The sequence below is a fragment of the Oikopleura dioica genome, chromosome 2, assembly GCF_907165135.1.
Source record: "Oikopleura dioica chromosome 2, OKI2018_I68_1.0, whole genome shotgun sequence".
Classification (NCBI taxonomy): Eukaryota; Metazoa; Chordata; class Appendicularia; order Copelata; family Oikopleuridae; genus Oikopleura; species Oikopleura dioica.
Genome location: NC_137292.1, coordinates 10,385,151 through 10,407,647, shown reverse-complemented (window position 1 = coordinate 10,407,647; position 22,497 = coordinate 10,385,151). Strand labels below are relative to the sequence as shown.

At 42.7% G+C, this 22,497-nt stretch overlaps 6 protein-coding genes across 7 annotated transcripts; 4 read left to right on the top strand and 2 right to left on the bottom strand.

Annotated features, from left to right (window-relative positions):
- On the bottom strand, positions 1–1,422 carry LOC145698203 (isobutyryl-CoA dehydrogenase, mitochondrial-like; the record flags this gene model as incomplete). Its single annotated transcript, XM_081775406.1, is given in 6 exon segments — positions 1–22; positions 65–146; positions 190–327; positions 330–885; positions 1,061–1,153; positions 1,231–1,422. Coding segments are annotated over 6 exon segments (1,083 nt in total), but the record flags the coding sequence as incomplete, so codon positions are not given.
- Positions 1,423–1,535: 113 nt separating this feature from the next.
- Positions 1,536–11,335, bottom strand: LOC145698202 (uncharacterized). Its single transcript, XM_081775405.1, has 11 exons — positions 11,322–11,335; positions 9,294–11,026; positions 9,017–9,252; positions 8,853–8,926; positions 8,227–8,336; positions 8,117–8,182; positions 3,514–8,036; positions 3,074–3,348; positions 2,117–3,026; positions 1,985–2,074; positions 1,536–1,942 (listed from the first exon to the last, which is right to left on the bottom strand). Exons 1-11 carry the CDS (start codon positions 11,333–11,335, stop codon positions 1,628–1,630), a joined length of 8,346 nt encoding a protein of 2,781 aa, XP_081631531.1. The 3' UTR covers positions 1,536–1,627.
- Positions 11,336–11,481: 146 nt separating this feature from the next.
- On the top strand, positions 11,482–12,708 carry LOC145696466 (uncharacterized). The gene is made up of 5 exons (XM_081773511.1): positions 11,482–11,661; positions 11,705–11,871; positions 11,912–12,073; positions 12,121–12,301; positions 12,346–12,708. The coding sequence occupies exons 1-5, from the start codon at positions 11,529–11,531 to the stop codon at positions 12,516–12,518; spliced, it is 816 nt and encodes a 271-aa protein (XP_081629637.1). The 5' UTR covers positions 11,482–11,528; the 3' UTR covers positions 12,519–12,708.
- An 879-nt stretch (positions 12,709–13,587) lies between these two features.
- LOC145698753 (hrp65 protein-like) lies at positions 13,588–16,211 on the top strand. The gene is made up of 4 exons (XM_081775971.1): positions 13,588–13,972; positions 14,294–14,425; positions 15,264–15,516; positions 16,071–16,211. Exons 1-4 carry the CDS (start codon positions 13,702–13,704, stop codon positions 16,144–16,146), a joined length of 732 nt encoding a protein of 243 aa, XP_081632097.1. The 5' UTR covers positions 13,588–13,701; the 3' UTR covers positions 16,147–16,211.
- A 2,419-nt stretch (positions 16,212–18,630) lies between these two features.
- Positions 18,631–19,545, top strand: LOC145698201 (uncharacterized). Its single transcript, XM_081775404.1, has 3 exons — positions 18,631–19,130; positions 19,173–19,271; positions 19,316–19,545. The coding sequence occupies exons 1-3, from the start codon at positions 19,007–19,009 to the stop codon at positions 19,543–19,545; spliced, it is 453 nt and encodes a 150-aa protein (XP_081631530.1). The 5' UTR covers positions 18,631–19,006.
- A 503-nt stretch (positions 19,546–20,048) lies between these two features.
- LOC145696836 (uncharacterized) lies at positions 20,049–22,457 on the top strand. Of its 2 annotated transcripts, XM_081773938.1 has the most exons (6): positions 20,049–20,125; positions 20,200–20,381; positions 20,459–20,560; positions 20,996–21,327; positions 21,371–21,454; positions 21,497–22,457. In XM_081773938.1, the coding sequence occupies exons 2-6, from the start codon at positions 20,370–20,372 to the stop codon at positions 21,756–21,758; spliced, it is 792 nt and encodes a 263-aa protein (XP_081630064.1). In that variant the 5' UTR covers positions 20,049–20,125; positions 20,200–20,369; the 3' UTR covers positions 21,759–22,457. The 2 variants fall into 2 exon arrangements, with proteins under 2 accessions (XP_081630064.1, XP_081630063.1); XM_081773937.1 differs by lacking the exon at positions 20,200–20,381 and having other exon boundaries at positions 20,070–20,125.
- The last annotated feature ends 40 nt before the right edge of the window (positions 22,458–22,497 follow it).

Here is a 22,497-nt window from a genome sequence, read left to right as displayed (position 1 = left end):
TCCACCAAACATTTGCAAGCAACTTGAAAAGTTTGTTTTTCAGACAAGATATCGCGAAACATACCCGTTAGCGACTTCAGAGCAACTATCAGTAGCGTGAAGCTTCGCCATGGCACAGAGAGAAGCAGCAGCTGGATCCTTATTGTCTAAAAATTTTGTAAGACAAGAAATATTAAATTCTTTGTTTACCAATAGCCGAAGCTGCGTGTCGAACCATAAGTCGCGAGGTCACCAATTGCGTAGCAAGTTCGGCCATTTTGTACTGAAGATACTGTTGTCTGTCAAGAGTCTGTCCGAACGCCTTTCGCACGCCGATATGTTCTTTGCGGCTAAGATGGCCTTCTGGGCGCCACCGAGAGAGCAGCTAGCGATATTTACTCGACCACCGTTAAGACCAGACATGGCAATATTGAAGCCTTTGCCTTCGACGCCAAGAAGATTTTTGACTGGCACTCGGCAGTTTTCCATGATAAGAACTCTAGTCGGATGGGACTTCCAGCCCATTTTAGTTTCGTCCTTTCCGAATGAAAGACCAGGAGTATCTTTTGGAATAAGAACGCAAGAAATTCCCTTTGGCCCCTTAGTGGAAGGGTCAGTTCGGACCATGACGGCATAGAGATCATGGACGCCTGCGCCGGAGATGAAGCACTTTGAGCCGTTGAGAACATAGTCATCGCCATCACGAATGCAAGTAGTAGCCAAAGCAGAGGCATCGGAGCCGGAGCCAGGCTCAGTAAGACAGTAAGAGCCGATGATTTCGCCGGACGTCAATCTTGGGCAAAATTCTTCCCGCTGTTCGGGAGTTCCGTTAACATCGATCATCCAGGATACCATATTGTGAATCGTCATCATGGCCGTGGTGGGAACACAATGCTCACTCAGTGCCTTAATTTATTGTAAATTATTGGGTTTCAGAGGAAAATTCTGCTCAAGATCGGGGCTCGATGATTGTACCTTCTTTGAAGAAATATCTAAAATCATCTGCGAAAATATCTTTTATGAGCACTGGCTTTATAAGGGATGGGGTTGATATAAATAAATCGTCAGCGAGTATATCTACCTCAACAACAATAGACGTTTCCAATCGGGAAAGGCCCATGCCTCCAACATCTTCGGAAGTATACAGTCCAAGAAAACCTTGTTCAGCTGAGGACTACATAAATTTTTGAGGATAAGCAATCGTTGTCAGATCCCAAGACGGAAAACATCCATCTTCATTTATCATTTTACCTTGATAACGTCGATTGGATAGTGGCATTTAGCGTCCCACTCAGCCGAGTACGGACCGAGCTCTGCGGCACCCCACTTTTGAGCGGCGTCTTGCCAGACAAGCTGATCCTCGTTGAGGCCAGTTCCAGGGAAAACTGGAGATCCAGCAGACAGGGCTCGCTGCGAAACTCCCTTTCGTACCAATCGAAGCATCTGAGAATTGAAACAAATTAAATTTAAATTATTAAGTAGATATTTTCAGTGAAGAAAAATATGTGAAGCAGCAGTAAAAATGACAATATTTTTTCAATAAATGAGCTCTAAAGAAGTGAGAGTGAAATGTGTTTTGGTCAAGAGTTGGTTAGCTTGAAGGGCCGTTTAACTACAGTCATTTTCGATTAATAATTTGTGATATTAACTATTTTTCGATTAACTTTTTGAGTCCTTTTTCTACAGCAAGAATAGATGTCTCCGATGGAGCGATGGATTCGAGATCACTGTCGTTTCCATCAGCGTCAGGGTTCTCTTCTCTTCGTTTTCTAGCCTGAAGACGCCTCTTCAAACGATCAAGAGATGTTTCGGGCTTTTTTGTTTCTTCTGGTTTGGGCGATGACTCCTTCAATTTTCCGAAACCACCAGAAGATGATGCAGCAAATAGTTTCTTTGGTGAAGGACTTGGTGATCGTGAATCTTTGCCTTCTTTACGCTCCCGCATCCGCTTTAGAAGTCTTGCCTTTTGAAAATTTGTATGGTTTTAGGATGAAGAATACAGTACCTTTAAATCGTTCGTCGTGACGTCTGATTTTGGTTTGATATCATCAAAAGCGTCAATAGAGTCTCTGCGAGAACGCTCTTTCTTTTTACCCTATGAGCATTTTAATAACTAGATTACTTCATTAGTACGAACCTCAGACGAGGAGTCTCGTTTTCGTTTTGAGCTTCGCCTTTCAGGTGCAGCTGTCGATGAAGGTTTTGGGGTTTTAGATCGCGATCTGGATTTCTTTGTTGGTTTCCTTTCTGCTGATCTGCGTTTCGGGGTTTTCGACCTTGAACGTCTACTTTTTGAAGTTGAAGGCTGGGATTTATCATCTCGATTTCGTTCTGGGCTCACCCACAACGTAGGCATATTTTCGAAATTTTCCATATTGCTTTTTGCGTCTTTCGCTTCAGCAGCCCGTTGACCTCGCGTCTTTCGCGGGGAGTACGCTCTCGCCTTGACAGGAGAAGGAGATTTTCGACGTTTTGAGGCCTTCGACTTTTTCTCATGAGAATCTTCTGTTCTATCGCGATGTTTGCTGTAACTCTTGTTCGGCTTTGAGGTCGTTGGACTTCGATCGGAAGGTCGAGACGATTCAGCAGTTTTTTTGATACTAGCACTGGAACGCGTTGAGCGAGGCTCTGGAGATGATTTCCTCCTTGTTTTTCGTCGATCGGGCATCAAATCTTCTCGCGGTTCGGGGGATGATTTTTTTCTCGTACGCCTTCGATCGGGCATCAACTCATCCTTTTTGGTGATTGATGGCGGCGGGACGGGGCGTGGCTCATCACTTTTCTCCGTTGGCGCTGCCCAAGAAGGCGTTCGACCTTCAATTGATTTAGATTCTTCAGTTGAAGTCCTTGGTTCTTGTCGCGATTTCCTGCTCCTGGGTGGCGAGACGGGCTTCGGGGGAGCATCTCCAAAGGCGGATGTTTCTGGCGGAGCGGGGTCGAACTCTGTTTCAGAGTCAAGATCTACTGAGTGAGTGATTTGCTTCGCTGGCTTTGACGGCTTTATGGTCAAAGAAACTGGTTTTTGCTCCGTGGGTGATGTAACTCGTCTGCATAATTGGATATTAAATGCAAATAAAATAGACAATAAATTTACCTGACAATCTTTTCAGCATTTTTCTGCGCGGCGGCTAATTCTGCCGGATTCAGAACGTCAAATGATGGCCTCAGTGTAGTAGAAATCTCAATTTCCAGCTCGTCCTCCTCGTAGTCTGATTGTTCCGCTGCCGTTTCATACTCATTATCCGTCTCAATATCAGTCATAATTGGCTCTTGAGCATTCGTAATCGAATCAAAGAAGGTCTTCGACTTGACGCGTTCGGCAACTGACTGTTCCGGCTCAGGATTATTCTTCTCTCGTTCTAGTTTCTCCTATATTCCATTATTTTTTTTGACCGAGCGACAACTGTAAATTTGAATATGTTACCAATGATTACATGTCAACGGATGTTTTCTACCATATTTCCTCGCAACAACAAAACGCACGTTGACAAATAAATAATTTGAAATAATCATTCCAAAGAATATTTTACCAACCTTTAACTCGTCAAACATCTTGTGAATATCAGTTTGATATTCGACCGGAGCTCCTTTCGTATCAAATCGTACAGAACCAAACGGAAGGAAAGATTCTCGCTCGATCAGCCGTCTACGAATTTTCTCCTTCAAACTAAACTCTCGCTCCATTTTTGAGAAGTTCTCCTTTCCGTACTCTTCGAATTCTTCCTTTGAAGGAACAACCTCGCCCTCCTCAGTTGGTGATGGGAGATCAAAGAACTCTTGGTCAGTGTGGGGCTCAGATTCAGAAGAGATTTCATGAGGCTGACTTCTTCTCGCGCCGTGTTCATTGTCACTAATTTCGGAATCAGATGAGATTTCTTGAGGTTTCTCATGTTCATCTCCCTCGTTTTCACCGCCACTATTTGTCGAGGAAGACTTACGCTCAGCATCTGAATCGTCACCCTTCCGTTTCTTGCTGAGGGATGAAATTTTTTCGTCGATTTTCTTGAGTACTTTTTCTTTGAGATTCTCCTCGAGCTCTTCGAGTTTCTCTTTCTTTTTGCGCTTCTTCTCTTTCTTCTCTTCTTTCTTGCGTTTCTTTTCCCAGCGTTCTTCTCGTTTCTTCTTTCTTGCGTCACGCTCGTCCTCTGGAATGTCTCGTATCTTTTCCGATTCCTTTCCATAACGCCGCGAATGCAAGATATCCACGATATCATCAACCATATTTTCATCTCGGCCATCAACATCTTCTGGCCTACGCCTGTCATCCCTTCTCCTTCGAGATGATCTATCTTCAGGTGAGCCGCTATATCTTCTTCTTCGATGAGATCTATCTTCTGGTGAGCTACTATAATGTCGACGTCTGCTAGAGCGATCATCGTGCTCTGCTGAATATTTTCTTTGTCGCTGAGGCGATGAGTCTCTTCCATGTCGACGACCGATAGCATCACGAAGGCGATCATTACCAGCTTCAAAGACTCGCTCTTGGCTATCCTCTTCGTCAGAATAACGAACACGATTTTCGTAACTCTGTCTCCTTCGTCTCCGTTCAGGACTGATAGGTCTCTCGCGCTTTTCCATATCACGCTCGCGCCTTGCTTCATAATCAGCTCCTTTGGTCCCCCATCCGTGAGCTTCTTTTTTGCCTTCATACATTTTATCAACATCTTGACGCATGCGTTTTCTGTCGAAGCCCCACTTTTCAATAGGCATCAAATCAGTGGTATTATTCTGTTCTGTGCTACGCCATCCTTTGTGTTCTTTCGCCTTGATTCCATGCTTGACACAATACCAATACGGAATCTTGTCTCTTTCCATATCAAAATCGGGATGATCAGGGCCCCATCGAGGTGTTCCGTCTGGGTAGAAGCCAGACACATTCTTGTATCGCTTCTTATCGTATTCATTGCGAGTGAACTCGGGAGATCCACTCGACCGCCGACGACGGCGGGGAGGGGATCGGCGAGCTTCACGCGGAGGCGATCTTCTATCGCGATCGTCTCGTCTATGTCGACCATCTCTACGAACGCGCCAGTCCGGAGAAGGCGATCGATATCTGTCACTTTCTTTATGAAGGTATCGTCTGCGGCCCATTTCGTCGAAGTACAAGCCATCGCGTTTACGTTGAGATCTTCCACTAAACGTATCAGGAGCTCTGTCTGACATCTGATAAAGCTCTTCGTTCATATCCATGATCTCTTTCTCGGACATGCCAGCAATCGTGAAACTTGGAACTTCAATCCTTTCTACGCCATCGACGAAAGTCACCTTTGAAGAGTCACCAAAGGTTTCAGCTTTTCGGGATGAAGCCTCATCTATAGTTCGTTCCCGATACTGCTCTTTCAACTTTTGGAGATCTGATTTTCCGACCCACTGAGATTGTGGGATGCCTGGTGGTGGTTTATGAGCGTATTTCTTCTTTCGAGCACGGATATCGCGCTCTTCATCAGAAACAGTGTACTCATCACGGCGATGTGGGATTCTGTATTTACCCCTTTCAGTTCTTTTGCGTCGCGGGTTGTAGTAGTCTGAATCACCACTGTCGGAGTCTGATCCAGAGGAGCTCGACCCTTCGGAATCTGTTTTTCCAGTCAAATCAAAACACTCGTCTGGGACCAGATTGTCAAATTCTTCAGCAAATCGATTCTTGAGTCGAGCTGGAACAAAGTCCTCATCTACAGGTTCTGCCTTTACATCATCGTAGGTCGCATTTCTATTACGAATTCGGTCTTCTCGATCGTTCACTTCCTGTCCAAGTTGATATAAGAAGTCTTCATGATGAAGATAAGCCATTTGAGACCGGAAAGCATCTTCTTTTGCTTTCTTCTTAGCTTCAGCGATTCTTTTTGCATCTTCATCTTCGGACTCCGATGATGAAGCTTGGTCTTCAAGTTGCTTTGCTTCCTCTCGAAGCTGTTCTAGTTCCTCGAACATCTTTTTGTAAACAAGAAGCTTATCATCAAATGAGAGAAGTTGGTTGTTAGAATCCAAAAGAGGTGTTGCGGTAAGTTTGTTGATCCAGGCATCTTCATCATTATCTGGATCTTTTGGTGGATTGAACTGCGGAACGGGTTGTCCGCTGTCTTCGGCGTCGATTTCGGCCCGCACTTCATCCATAACGCTCTCATTGGTAGCATTTGGATGAGCATGTTCAGTGATTGGCAACCCTTGTGGGACAGAGCCCTGACCACCCATGGTCTCGTTCGTCATGTATATCATCATGTTGTAAGCAGCGATTTTCTGTGATTCCGTGGCGAGATCATCCTGTCTATTCATGTAGTATTTTTGTCTACCACCACATTCGTTTTGTGTACGTTTGAAGCCATGTGGATTCCCATCAGAAGCATCAAGCCAGTCAGGTGCCGCCGTTTGAGCGTATTTTCCCTTGCCGACGAAGTAGTTTACTCCTTCACTTTCCGTATTCTTTATGTGTTTTTCGATATTCATGACAGCTTCGGCTCGCTCAGAGCGTTTGTATGCATACTTCCAGATCTCAGAAGGAAGAGGTCTAGGAGTATTGCACTCGTGGCATTTATCACGAGGAAAGAAACTGTAATAATCGCAGGACTCGCACCACCATCCGCACTGGGAAAAGTTCTTTCGGAAGCGATTTAGGTAACCAGTGACTTTTTCACCAGCAAGCTGTTTTTCAGCACGACGTTGCATTGCTCTGATTATACGTTCTTTGCATCCCTTGCCGACGCTCGTATCCAGGCTATTAGCACCTAGAGTACTTAGATAGTCTGGCGACTCGGCAAAACCCTGTTGACTCATGATTTTTCTCGTCTGTTCGGCAGTTTTCACTCGGAGAGCTCTGTATTCCACCAAATCTTGTCGCACGGCTCCGTGTTTGAAGAAATCACCACCGAATAAACCTTGTTCCTTTGCGTGCTCTCTTTGCATGTAAATGGGAAGACCTTTAACATCTTGCGGTTTCTCGGCTTCAGCTTCCGGGTTGCTTTCGATCCACTTTTTTAACTGTTGAGTATGTCTCCAGTCATTTTCGTGAAAGACAGACGGATGAATAAGCTGTTTATTCATATTTCCATCGATATTCTTTGGCGCAGCTATATCACAACCAAAACAAAATTTGTAACTTCCGGGATTCTTGTGACAGCACACCTTGCACAGCCAGCAACCATCTTTGAGCCACCAACCCGAGGATAGTTTCTTTGGAATCCAGGCTTCTGATTCAAGCTGTTGTCTGATTTCAGGACGCTCGTACATCAGCGCTTTTCGTCTTTCCGCCTGTACAGCTCTTCGATATCTCTTCCTCGTTTTGCTTCCATCACCCTTTGGAGATTTTGGTTCTTCTGGAATTTCTTCTTCTGGTTCTTTTTCCTCGTTGCTATCACTTGATTCTTGAATTTCCCCGGATTCGTAACCGTCCTGGCAAGCAACAGTATCCGCATTTTTATAAGCATTCTCTTTGATTCTCTCTTCGAGAGCATCTTCCATTGGCAACGGTTGGTCCTTATCGAGATCCAAGCCCGGGTGAGACTCCTCAATTGATTTCATGAAATCTTGCACCTGGAAGAATTGCATTTCGTCATCAGTCATGACAGGAACCTGCGACATCGCGTTTATGTATTTTGGCAAAGTGGGACCCCTCGCGAGCTCTTCGCCTTGTCGGATTCGCTCAAGGAATTCTTTTCTGCGATCACGAATGGCATACTTTGTCTTTCTTCGCTCCATGCGCTCTTTTTGGCGAGCATCATCTTCCTCAGCTTTGATGATATAAAAGAAGTACGGATCAGCTGGAGCTGCTTCGCCGCAGTTCAAACAGTTAAGTCGCGTTGATTGATTCACGGAATCACACGGATACCTTGAGCATTGCCACTCATCAAGTGACCATTCGGTCAGCTTCTTTGCTGTACGATTCGTCTTTGTTTTTTTGAAGAAACCATCTCTCAATTTCTCCGCTTGTGAAGTAATCAGGCCTCTGTGATGCATGGTGCGGACATTGACAGCGACTTTCTTGAATGAGGCGGCTTCTTTATTTGCAATCATGCTTATTTTCTCCTCCAGTGCTTCCTCCAGATCATAATCTCGCAAGGCGTCTGCAAAAGTAATAAGTAAATCGATATTTATGTTTATGAGCTTGATAACTTCTTATTCATAAACTATAGATTGTATTTACCTGTCCCGTAATGAGGCCAGTTGGTAAGAGCAATGTATTCCTTCATGTACTGCCTTCGTAGGTATCCTAAAACAAGATCAAAAAGAGTTCTGCAGTTCCCGACTGCTAACCTAATTTATGGCCATGCGAGGTCAAATGATCTCGAATACAGTCTTGATGAACTGTAGGTGGCCAATCATAGCAGCAAAGGGCACAATAGTATCCATTTAGCAATCCATTGCTAAAACAAAGTTATAGAACAGCTATATTATAACGACATATAACGATAATATAACGATGATTATTAACTTAAAATTTATAACTGTAAGAATCGACACGTAATTTTGGTGATACAAATTAACTTCAAAGGAGTAATAATAATTTCGTTATTTCAAGCGGTTGTCGATATTGAAGTATTCCATATGTTCTTGCATTCAACTCTTTCCTACTAGGGGGTCATTTTTGTTGGTAAGAGAGATTATAAAGTACCATTTTAAAGAACAAAAATTGAGATGCACTCTGCTCTTTAAAGTAGTTCGACTGCCTAGTAGAAAATAAGTTTCTTTACTGTGCAATAAACACTTGAAATACTCAATATTTGAAAGCAAAAAAAGCTTTTCTGGGAATCTTGAAGTATGCTTCCAATCATTTTTAGTTCGATTTAATAGCCCAAAATACTGAGAATTGGGCTTTTAAACGACTACGGACGGGAGCATACATCAAAAAGGCACGAGAGTGGCCTTGAGTTGTCATTCACCTGGAGTAGAATTCGTAAATAAATTGGGTTCCGGTAACTCCAAACGACTGTTTGATCCAGTCGTCTACACATGACTAAATGTTGTGTAATATTTTGCCATCTCCCCTTCAGTCGACAATTTTTAGCAATAGTAATATTTTTGTTCTATATAATTGTTTATATACCTGAATTCTAGCAAAGTTTGGCAGATCATACGTTGCACCTTTACCACCTTTTTCATCAGCTTTCCAAAGAGCTTCTCGATCTAGCTTTTCAAGTTGATCACGAAGCTCGGGGCGAAGGTTGTTGCCATCTATTCGAGGAGGGGCGAACCAAGGCACTCCTTGGTTTTCGCGAGGATCTCGTTGGTGGTGCATAAGGCCTTTTTCGGCAAAAGATTCATCAAAATATGTTGTTTTGTCTGAAAGATGAAGAAAATAATAACAAATTTGGATAAGCTACCTTTTTTGAGATCATACTCAGCCCATTCGTCCTCCCAATCTTGATACTTTTCAGTATCAAAAAGCTCATCATTCCAAATCGCCTCTGCAGAAGTAATCGAGTTTTGCTTCTCCTCATACGTTGGAAAACCGAATTTGATATCATCGACATCGTAATACACCTCGTATCCAGCTTCGATGTGACTCTTGCAGCCCCAAACACTGGACCAGCCCTTTGGTTTGACTAATCCTTTAGCGCTGTTATAGGAGACTTTTTTCATTTTAGACGCAGGAATGATGTTGTTATCCGTTTTCGGCGGTGGCATCAATTCCTTGTTTTCAACGAAGGCATCATCTGAGAACTGAGGATCCACGTAAAATTCTGATGATGGTTCCCAGCTGTCGTTTTTATCCCAGCCGGACCATGTATTCTTGGCGTTTTTCTTTTCACCATTTAGTTTTGGCGGAGCTGGTGGTGGAGGGAGTGGAGTTGTATGAGTCTTCTTCTTTGGGGATTTGCGGGAGGGCATGGTTTGACTCGATCCTGTCCCATTTCGATCTGGCAAAAGGTTGAACTGATTTGTGCCTTGCATACTTTTAGGCCCGAGGGGCCTTGGTGGGCGCAAGTTTTGGCTCATTGGTGTCGGTGCTCTGAGACGAGTTGGTTGAGAAAGTGGACGAGGAGCAGTCAATCCGGATGAGCCAGGAGGTCGAGGGAATGAGCCCAACGGACGAGGTGGGCGTGGCTGACTACCCATCGCTTGCGGTGGGTGATAATTCCCTGCTCGTCCCGTTGTTCCCTGTGCAAGTGGCACTGGCGGCCGAAGAACTCCAGTACTGGACATTCCAGCATTTGGAGCAGTTGATGTCGAAGGCTTTTCTTTGTCATCTTCTTCTATAAGCTCGGGCCATGGAGCTGATTTATTTTCAGCTTTTAACTCGTTTATCTTTCTAATCTGGGCGGGATCCTCCTCGACTGGATCACGAATACCTTCTTCAGGCACTGATTCATTAAACGGAGTTGCCATCTTCGCCAAACTATTAGGATCGTACTGGTCAGGTTCGTACGTAAATTGTCTCGAAGCCCATTCTTTTCCAGCCCTTTTGCGCTCCTTCTGATTCTTCGCTTGTCTCTTTTTCCTCGACAACGCGCTAGAAGGAGGCTCGTTCAAACCGGCAGCCATCCAGGCAGGTGTGTTTGGGTCGTCATTTTCTTCTTCGCTTTCTTCTTCATCACTATCTCTGCATTCCCCTGGTTCCAAAAATGAAGGCGGCTTTGGGGGCTCGGGAAGATGAGCATGATCACCGATCCCGGCCAAATTGCTCATTTCATCTCCAGTCAGGAGTTTTCCTCGAGTTCCAGGACCAAGTGGCGCAGGATTAGGATGCTGCTCATTGTTCTGTCGCGTTGGAATCGTTTCCGGATTTCGGGAAAACTCTACCTCGTGAATGATTTTTCTGAGGGCGGCGGCAGCAGCATGTTTTGCTTTTTGCTTGGAGTGGTCCTTGCCCTTCGCTGCGTACCAGTTTCCCTTTACTTTCGCGGAGCATTCGAAGGTGAAGACGGGCTTGTGCGGTGGACCAGTAAGATCCGTTTGAATAACAGTGACGGCGCCGTATTTTTGAGATCTGCAGTAGTGGACCAGTTCGTTCAACGGTTGTTCAACTCCGGATCCTCTGCCACCACCGCGTCCTCGACCACGGCCGCCTCCTCTGCCACCGCGATTGTAGCTTGTCTTCGAAAAGGGATTTATACTTGATTACCAACGATTTCATTGGTTTCATTTCATTGTCGTTCTAAGTGATTATCCCTTCCTGAGCAAAAATATTTTCTGGGAAGCTTGATGAAACGTCGAGAACGACTTTCTTCACCGGTCGACTCATTTCATCTGACCTCGCTTTTCTTCCATCAGTTTCTTTCTTCGCTTTTCAAGAACAGTAACGATTTTTATCTCTTTTTTTTTCGAGAATAGAACTTGGTAGTGGTTCGATCCGAAAGGCAAGCCAGCGCCAATCCGTAAAACGATTGGCCAGACGAATCTTTCGCCACCCCCGATTGGGCATTTTCTGAGCTTTCGTAGACGCGTAATTCGCAAAGAAATATTCGAGAAAGAGCTTTTATCGAAATAAGAGACTACTCTGTAACTATTGTGAATTTCTACCTCAAGAGATAAACAGAGATACCTCGACTTTAAGAATTGTGGAAACAACTGTTCGAAAGAAAGAGATTCTAAAGTTCTTAAAATTCAGACTTCAAATGCCTTCCAAAGTTCCCGCCGAAGAGCCTGAAATTGACATGGACGAGTCTGAGTTCGATATGGACGATTCTGCCATGATGGGAGCTCCCGTCCCGGAACGAAAGGAGTATCTTTGGGCCACAAATCTTGAGGGTTTTCTTTTTATCTTCGATCCCACTTTCCACTTTTTGCCTAGGACCTGCACCATACAAATTCGAGGGCGGAGACAACGAAGATGAACAGGTCATCTTCAAATCCTGCGCTCTTGGCCCCGGCGCCAAAGGAAAGCATGTCATCGAGCTTTCCGCTGTTGATGCCAATTCCGAGAAGGCCACAGTCATTCTTGGCATTCTCACGGATGCTGTAAGTCGAGTAATTTTAATTATCTTCCAACCGTTCTTAGAATCCCTACCTTCGATTGCCCGATATTTCCGTCGAGCCACCACTTTTGTTGAAGCTCTCCGAGGGCAAGGGGCCAGTGAACATCGGCGCCAATCATTTGGTCAATGAAGAAATGGATGATGAAGACGACGAGTCGGACATGGATGAAGAAGAGATGGAAGCGGTACGTTACAGTTTTTTTTTGTCTTGCTTTGAAACATATATCACTAGGAACTCCGAACCGCCGAAGACGTAGAAAGTGAAGAAGAGGAAGAAGAGCCCGTCAAGCCCGAGCCAGTAAAAGCTGCTTCGCCAAAGAAAGCTGCGGCGAAAACAGTAGAGCCAAAGGCCGCTACGAAGAGAAAAGCTTCTGAAGTCGAAGAAGAGGCTGACAACAAGAAGGCAAAGAAGGGTAAGTGTTTACTTTCAATGGTCCTCTTTAATCCTTCTTTGCAGCGCCCAAAGAATACAGCACCGTCGAGGAGCTGAAGAAAGCTATCCAGGCTAATCCGGGAGGAAAGCCAAAGAAGGAAGAAAAGTTCAAGAACTGGCTCCGAAACACCATGAAGTGCCAGAAAGAAGAATGGTTCTCGGACGTTTTCAAGTGGTGGCAAGCGCAGGCCAAGTAAACAACCGGCCTAAACCCGCTAACTGTACATCCGTGATCTGTTCTGCTCCTGTAAACGCCTCCCTGACGTTCTTAGATTAATATTTTCACGACTAGAACAATTGTTAGAACGACTGCCCATTTTCCCCCTCGCAATAAACTTATTGAGGATGCTGGAATCAAACGACTTACTTTGCAAGTTCAGGCTTTAGAAAGAAAACTTGACAATTTCGAATAATGCGGAATCCCCATTTTAGAATTGATCGGTTTTGCTTCGCATCCAGACAGAATGAGCCCCCAAGCAAGAAAGCCCAGTCGCCTACGAACTGAGCAGGATAAAGATCCGCCGAAGGTTTTCCGCGGACAGGGTGTTCATGACTCACTCGAATTTCATTTCAAAAGAAAAATTTCCTTTTTGTCGCTTCCAGTGTTGACTTCAAGAGATTACTAATGTTTCAGGGACATTGTCTCTAATTTACGATAAACCCGAGTGATCGACCTATTTTCTTCAAGCTACTGATAATTTGCGAATTGTGAAAAGAATTTTGAGAAATTAATTCATATCATATTCAGAATAACTCGAAACCCGAATCCGTACCTATAAATCAAAAATGGTTCAACCTATGACTGAACCTCAAAACAATAACAAGGGTAGTTTCAAAGCACTGACAGCGTTTTTTTTAAATGGGAACAACCTGGGGAGTGAAATTTCTCAGAGTACAATCATAGGAGAGAGTCCGATAACGGCTAGAAATGTAGCTGAGGGTCTACTCTGTGCACTGGTAGGGTTTATAAAATGTATACAACACGTGATCTGGAAGATATTACGTCATCAATTCCAAATTCTCCGATTTCGCTCATTTATACCTATTTTGGGAGTCAAACAGCTCCGAGTACAGTCATCATACAGGATCTCTAAAGCTATAGAAATAAAGCTCTAGGTCTACTCTGTGCATTAGTAAGGTTTAAAGAGCCAGGTGATTCACTCAGCGTTTTCTAGAGGGGTTCGAAAATCGGTGTTCCCATTTAAAAAACGCTGTCACTGCTTACTTTTTCTCTAATCGAAGGTCGTCTTAGCTCTGTTGGCTCATAATTTCGTCCTCAAACTCGTCTGAAATTGTCTAAATTGGTTGTTTTATGGCTCATCAGAGTGATGATCTGATAAGTGAAACTTTTCTCTACCCAAATAACAGAATGGCAGCACAATGCCCAACCGTGTCTCCACTCCGAATCAGAAACAAGGAGGCAATCCTCAACCTGCAACCCCAAACGACAAAAACCAAACACCAAATAACCGAAATAACGATCGAAACAACGATCGAAAACAAAACACTCCCCGAAATAATATGAACCGAGGCAACCAGGGCGGCCATAATAGAGGGCACCAAGGCAATCAGAACAGGGGCCAGCAAAGTTCTAGCACCAAAAATTTTAACGATGGAAAGCCCATCGAGTTTGAGCCAGATCCAGAGAAGGGTAAATAACCAAATAGAAAAGTATAAGGCCTCTTTTCTCGTGGATCTGCATAGAAAGCTTTTTTGTTTGAACTCCTCTATGTTTTCAGTTGATATCCGGGCTCTCTGTTTTTTTCTATAGACCGGACTTCTTATTGATTCGAAAAGAACTCTTGGTCGATAATCGGCTCATACTAGCATCGGTAGCAGCTAGTCTTTTTTTACTTTTATTGACTCGTTAAAAAGCTTATATTTTCAGTTCCACGAAAAGAGCGCAAAACTAGAATTCAGAACGTATACAACCAAATCTTTATTATCATAACTCTTCATCTTTCTCTTGTAGAGGAAGGATCTACAGAATCTACTGGTCAATCCCGACTTTTTGTCGGCGGTCTACCAGAGAATATCACTCAAGAACAAGTTCGCTCCATGTTTCAAAAGTTCGGCGAAGTCAAGGAAGTTTTTATCCCTCAGGGTAAATATTTTACCAGCTTATTTAAATGTCAGAATTCAGTTATTTTTCGCCTCACGATAATTTTTGAAAACTCCAGAATTTAGAACTACAGTCGGAGTCCAAAATAAGGGACACCAAGATAAGGGACTTTTGCTCAAAATGCCGAAAATCAGCGGCAGAAAAAATCCAATTTAAGGGACTTTCCGAGATCAGTAAGCTTCTTCAGTTAGTTGAGAGCTGATAAAGGGTATCAATTACCTTAATTTCAACCAGCTTTGCCCCAAACTGAAGTGATTTGCCTTTCAGAATATGTTTTCCTCTTTCAAAAATGTCTTCTAAGTCACAAAAACAATAACTTCAGCTTATTTTGCCGTAAAAATATACTTCGAAAAAACTTCTCAGCGACATATTTTTGCTTTGATGACCCAATTTAAGGGACTTTTTCGAAAATTTTGGAGCAAAAGTCCCTTATTTTGGACTCCGACTGTATATCTTTATCCCAAGAATGCAACCATATACGTACATTTCATATTCCAAGAATCTCATAGCGGTATCTCATCAATTCTATTTGAAAAGAAAATGTTCACAAATAGTATTCAAGCGTAATTCTTGAGAAACTCTCTGACAGAGAGTTGCATCTTCATCGAATCGTTCTCAAAGAGTCCCTTCTTGAAAATGTTTTTCGTATGAGCAGATGAATCAATCTATCAAAAGTATCGGGTCTTTATGTCATAATCTCATTGAAGAAACCTTATTTAGAAATTATCGTCCGAGCAAAAATATTTCTATCCATAAAATTATAAACGATATTATTTATTTTTTCTATATTTATAAAAAGATATTGATTTATATTCAATAGGAAAAACATTCGCCTTTATCAAAATGACCAACCGCATGCAAGCCGACCAGGCTAAATATGGCCTCAGCGGCAAAACCATTGTTGGACAGAATCGCCCCATCCGAGTAAAATTCGCTGCTCAGGGAACGAGCATTGAAGTCAAGAACCTATCTCCTCTCATTTCCAACGAGCGTCTTTATGATGCATTTTCTCGTTTCGGTAAAATCGAACGAGCCGTTGTTATGGTCGATGAACGAGGCAAATCCCTCGAAAAGTAGGTCACAGAATTGTTTGAATGTTCACTTATCTCCTTCATTTATCTCACATATTCTTCTTTTACTTCTCGGTGACATGCATTTCGAATATTTAGTTTAGTAACAGATAAATTTTTATTGGTGATAGTTTTAGTTAGATTTTGGTTAGGCTATAACCCGAGAAATTTCAACTTGTTTGTCCCTTTCTTGTCTAAAAATCTTTCATAAGAGATCAAGTTGATTCTGATCGACACAGAATCTCGATCGACGAATTTTGAGCCAGCTTCGTTGTCACCAAGAAGTAAAATTCTTTGTCTTGTTGCTTGCTATCTAAGAAGTATCTTTCTTTTCGTCATTTGATTTACATAAAAACTTAAATGGATCTTTGATCTGAATAAAGAACGTAGAAACGCAGAAGGATATCATATGTTTTCGGAAAAAATCTTCAGAATTGAAAAAGCAAAGCGACATTCGTCGCTTAAATCGTATTCAGAATATATTCAAATTACAGAAAACTCAGATACATTAAAAATAATCTTAATCGAGAGAACCTTATAAAAATTGTCTTTCAAAGGGGAATCGTCGAATTCGACCGAAAAACTCGGCAACGAAGGCGATCGAGCAAGTCAACCAAGGTTGCTTCTTTTTAACGCTGTCTCCGCGAGCCGTTGTGTGCTCCGCGGTTGACTCTGTCGATGACGCCGACGGTCTCCAAGAAGAGTGTCTCTACAATACTTACGGCTTTGAAGAAGAATACTCGTACCCTCCTCGATTCGCTGCGCCAGAGACTTTCGAAATGGACTTTGGAAATCGATGGAAAGCGCTAGAAGAACTGGAGCGTTCTCAAATCGAGCAAGTGAAGTTCGAATCTGCAGAAAGAAAGCAACGCCTAGAGCAGGAGATGCGAGTAGGAATCGGCGAGGAGCAGGTAAGCCATTGAAATCATAGAAGAGAACTCTAGCTTTCTAAATCAGGAACGACTAATTCGACGAGAGATGGAACAACAACAAGCTCGATTGCGACAAATGGAAGAATCTCGACGTCAGCGCCAGGTAATAATTGCAATTGAGATTATTTCTCATGCGAGATCTGGGAACCGGACGTCACAGTAACACTCACTTTTTAGGAGCAACTCCGTGCCCGTCATGAGCAAGAAATTGAACAGTCGAAGCGTCAACGACTCTCTCTCAATGAAAATCACGAACAACTCAAGAATCTTGTTGAAGGTGCCGGAATGCGCGCGCCTGAGACTTACCGACCTCCTCCAACCTACAGAAAGCCAGGTAAATTATTTCGAGTTCTTTGGAAAAATAACATGTCTTAGAGCAAATGGAAATGGACGGGGTTGGAGAGATAATGACTTCGGCTCCCAGAACCAAAGCTTCGATAATGACTCCCGAGGCCAAAACAATCAGTGGCCATCTCCTGTACAAAGAGGCGGTCGAGGTGGAGGACCTCGTGGCGGAGGAGGACCGCGAGGCGGCTTCTCTGGTAGCCAAAACTTTGACCCTATCCAGGTACCCAACGTCATCGCGTAAAACAGTTCACAAATTTTGTTCAATAACCCTTTCGTAACAAAATCATTTTGTCCTACGAGCATAAACACACTTCGTCATGCTATTACCCTCTTTGTTGCCGTTTTACACGTCGTCAATTTGTCACCGAGGACTAATTTTATATTAGCACTTTTTAAAAATGATCGGCTAGGGTTGGCATTCTATTCTATAAATCTGGAAGGAAAAGGCATAAATTTAACGCTTAAGATCGTTCTTCCACGAAACTGTTTGCTTATAGATGCAAGATATGACAGCTAATTTTCGATTAGGTCCCAGAAAGTTCTCTTGCAATAGATGAAAAGATCCAAGAACTCGAAAAAAGGCAGGATTATATATTTTCATTTCAAATGTTTTATGCACAGAATCAAAACTGGCCTCAGCATTTCGAATCTCTCAGAAAGATTACCTGTTATCAAGCGGAGAACTATGAAGGTATATTAAAGGCTCTGGTAGAGCCGCTCTACAGATATGCAAACAGCAAGCAGCTGACATAAGAAGGGGTCAGTTTTGAGCGGGAATCAAAGACAGCACATAATCACGCTGGCAAGTTTAGATTTCTGCAGAGGATGCCGACCCTATCTCACACTCGCTATCTTCCTTAAAGCATTTTTGAATAATCCCCTCATCACTTATTGAACGACGAAACATTCGAACAAACTATCAATGAATTACGTCAGGAACAGCGCGGCGGCAATACTCCCCAACGAGGTGGAGGTGCGTATCGTGGAGGAGGAAACTTCAGAGGTGGCGGCCGTGGCGGCTTTACCGACTCGCGTGGCCGTGGTGGACGTGGCGGCGGAGGACATCGAGGAGGTCGTCGTGGACCTTATTAATTTCTACTGTTATCAGAGTCTGCGTACTGCCCGTAATAAATACTACATTTACCTTTCATCCCAAATACACACTTGCCATATTTATATTTTCCTTAAGGGGAGGTCGACGAGAATTGGGATTTCCGTGACCAAAAATGCGGAGAAACCCGATTAGATAGAAAAATTCTGACTTTTCGGATTGAAAGAAAAGGGTTTGAAAAATTAACCGGCGAAAAGCAGAAAAAATTTTTTGAAAAATTTTTCAAAAATTAGGGTTGAAGTGGGGTGTCTCGTGACCAAAATCTCGAAAACCGAGTTTTTTCTTCATCAAATATAATTAATAAGTAGTTTAGACCCTTAAAAATTAACCGGCGATCAAAAATTAAGGGTTACTTTCATAAAAAATTTTTCTTATTGATTAAAAATATTTGATTTTCGTCAAAATCGACATTTTTACCCATTTTTCATGGAAAATTATTCAAAAATCACAAAGACTCGGATTTTTAAAAATAATTAGTCAGAAATCATTTTAAAACAATGCCTAGAGTATAATAATCAGTTTCAGATAGTTTTTGGACGAAATCACCAACGAATAATTTTCAAGAAATTTCAAGTTCGAGACTTAAAATCGAAAATTTTACATTAAAAGTTAACAAATTAAGAAAAAGCTAGGGACCAAAAATACTCCTTTTTATCGAGGAATCCAAAAATATAATCAAAATTTTGAAAAGGCGAAAAAATTTCTCGACGACCTCCCCTTAAATTAAAGAGGAACGGAAAAATGAAGTAATTATTGTAAGGCAGCGAGTTATAGGAATTTTTCCCATGGGGAATCATCTCACGCTTACTACAACTTCGAGCTCGCTGTAAAATCTTTATGATCTGTTCCGTTGAACCAATATTTACTCGAGCAGTGTTCAATCGTCACAATGAGCCTTATTAGAGTCCCGTTCGGCGATGATACGTAGGAGCGTCGCTTACACAATCCGTCCTTAATTTTCTTGTTTTTTATCGCAGGTGCTCTATCACCAATATTCGTCCATTGTTGACTCATGATTGTTGTTCTGAAGCCAGCACTTTACGAGCGCGCAGATTTCTTAAAGCTTTTTTCTCTTTTTAGAAAAAAATAGAGGTATTCGTGAATGGACTCGGGGAAAACGAAAAGTCCCAATTTGAAAAGTAACGAGAATGCGAAAACAAAAATGGAAGACTCGGCTAAAACAAAGGGACATTGCAGGTCAAAGAGCCAAACTTATAGTTTCACAGGTAAACATCTTTTTCTGTTTTCTTTTTCACACAGAAAATTAGGCTCCGTTTGCGATGAAATCGAAAAACACTTTGAGCAAAGTTTGTCCCTCCTCGACCAAAAGCATCAAAAATCGAAAAGTCTTCCTCGTGCCATGAAAGGTAAAGTTGGTTAATCTTGAAAAGTGGTAACTTTCAAGCAATAGGATCTTTTCCAGCCTCATTTTTCGAGCAAAAGCTCAAACAACATTCTTCAACAGACTCTCTTCAAAATTCATCAGACTCTGGCTCTCTTGGCCCAATGCGGGTCCATCGAACGCACTCTTCCTCTAAAAGAAACCGAAATAGAGAAATCGAAAACAAAGACTCGCACAAGAAGGGTCGACAATATAAACAACTCCAGGAAAGCGCTCAAAGATCTTTCCAAGTATTTTAACGATTTACCGTTTTGAAAAGAATGTGTTCTCCTCTTCGTGACATCATTTTCGAGCGTTTTGATAAGTCTCTTATCAAAAGCGAACCTCCCAGCGCACAGAATCACCTCAAAGGAGTTGGATCTCCCGGCTCTGCTTACTCGTCATCCCTTGGTTCGCCTCAACACGCAAGTAACTCACTTCAAGGCTCTCACTGCACGGTTGGTGTCCACAACGCCGGCAAGCCTCCGAACGCCCAAGCAACGTCAATCAACCACTCGCAACACTCAAGATCGCGTTCGCTGCCGATAATACCAAAACGTCAGCCCACCCAAGCAATGTAAGAAAACAAGAAAGAATTATAAACCACAATGCCAGGAAATCGATCTGATTTTTACCCTGAAATTTTCTTCAGGGGCCGGATACAGCCACTCGCAGTTGATATCGAGCGAATCCCATTGCCTGGAAACTGGGAAATGTGTTTTCAAAACGGCATACGCTACTTCGTCGACAGATCGAGAAAACTCGCAGATGGAAGATCCCAGAGTGCAGATTCTAGAGCAGTTCAAGCGAAAACACATGGAACTGTGCGAATACAACGATGTAAGTCCCAGAGCTCGCGCCAACTATAACACTATAGCTTCTCATTCTCGCCCTAACCCATTTTTCATTTTTAGGCTTCACAATTGCCGTCGCATTGTGAGCGACAAGTGACACGTGACCAGAAGGTCTTTTCATTAATCATGAGACTAAACAAACGAGCTGGATCCACCCACTCGTCGAGCAACAGTTACTACCAGAAAACTCACTCGTGGGACAACCACACTCCCTTCCTGGGCCCGATTGCATGCACCTTAACGTAAGGATCATTTTTCCGCACTTTATGTATTGATAGAAGTCTTTATACCGACCGTATCATTAATAGCTCCTCTCTAGGGACCTCTCAACGATCAAATCAGCGAAATAACAACCGACAGTTCCATGACCGACGATTCCATCAATATGCACTCAAGTTTTGACTCCTCATTGAGCCCCAAGGTTAGTCGAATATCTCGCGTTGAAGCCTCGGCGCTGAGATCAGAATCTATTCAAGTCGATAATAAGATTCCGTCCTCTCATTCCGAAAGCTTCTCTCTCGAGAAAGAGGAGTTTGTTGCCAGAGCGATGATTGTTTCAGTCGGATGTGACGAGTTGAATTCGGCATTCTAGTGCATCGATAAGGCCAGAATGCTTCAAAATTCAATTTAACTCGTTATCACCCGACCGAAAAAGTAGGCTTCAGAGATCTCTTTGTTGACCTCTAAAGGCACAAAAATCATCAACGCGAGACTCTATTTACCAGCTTATGGTTCTCAACTCTTGGCACATTCACAACTCTTATATTTTCGTTGTCTATCAGACAAGAAAACATCAAAGGGCTCAATTTGTCATTCGATTTGTTGCTCATTGAGAGTCAATTGAAATTCTTTTCAGCGCCCTTCACACATGACGAATATGCCCGTTCAGTCCCAAAACAATTGCCAATTCGGAAGCAATGGCCAAAGTACTGGAAACGGCACTATGTACTACGATTCGACCACCTCCATGATGAGCCGCCTTCAAATGCACCAAATGTCCCCCTCTCCCCAGCAGGCGCCTTCATACGACCACAATCAGAATTCGAATCCTACCTTTTCTAACTCCCCTCATAATCAGCAACACATCGACTCGCAGGTCCAAGACTACATGATGGACATGGGACTTGATCCAAATCGTTACTCTCATTTTCAGTCTAATTCATCGCAATCATTGCCCCAAAGCCTCCGGTATTCTAGCATGTCGAGCTTCCGAAAAATAATCCATCTTTAGAAGAGGAATTCAGATGAAGCAGTTCCCACAGAGGCCGATCTACCCTCATCAACGATCCCATTCTCACCATCTTCTCCCAGACAGGTAAACGAGTACTTTCTTGGACATGTTCTCAAGGTGCATTAGACTCCACCAGCCGGTTCCCAGATCACATTCAAATATCTCCATGGCCGAACAACGACACTATCAAAACCCAGGCGATCAACACGATATCCTCCAAAGTCAGCACTTCCAAGGGATGGAGCAAAGTTCGAACAATAACTCTTCTGGCTTCGCTGACAATGATCCATTGAGCCAAATCGAACTCGACATTGGCACTTTTGGAACCGACCTGCCAAAGGATATCTTACAAAAGGCTCTTTTTCCCGACCGCGTCGTTCGCAGCTGATAATTCCTCCTTTCTAAAAACTAATTCAATTTTTTTATTCTACTTACCCTCGCTGAGCGTACATTCCCACTACATTTCAAGGCTCCCATGAGAACTTTTCTTATCACTGTGCCTCAGAAAACTTCAACTCTACTAACTCAATCACAATTCTTTATTCTCGCTATTGTACCAAATTCGATACAGATTCCTTATTATTTCCGACATTGTGAGCCTATGATCTTTCATTGCTTAGAATCTTCGAAGAACTTATCAATTTACACTCAGTTCAACTAATTATTTTATTTACAAATGTACAGATTTTCATTTGCGTGCGATAACAGTTGTAATTATTTATCTCCCTTTGTTCCTTTTTTCCATCAGACTATCTATTGGCTCCGACAGTTCCTAAAACCCGAAAATTTCACAAATTGTATTTATTTATTAAAAAAAACGACAAATAACAATTTCTTAACTCACGAAATTCAATTCATGCTTTCTATCTTCACCATTGTGCTCAAACAGAAAACGAACTTAAAACCGACTGCATCGCGAATATGCCTTTTTCTTCAGACCTTGTTAATCCAACTATCATTATCCTATCATTACTAAATGCAAAATTCGAAAATTGAAATAATAAACTCGCAGCGTTGCAACTTACAAGCTAATCTTGTTAATAAAATATCTTCCAGCTGTATGATAAATCTTCAATAAAGAAAGCTTAGCCAGACAAACAAATCATTGCGAAAATAAACGGTGGGCA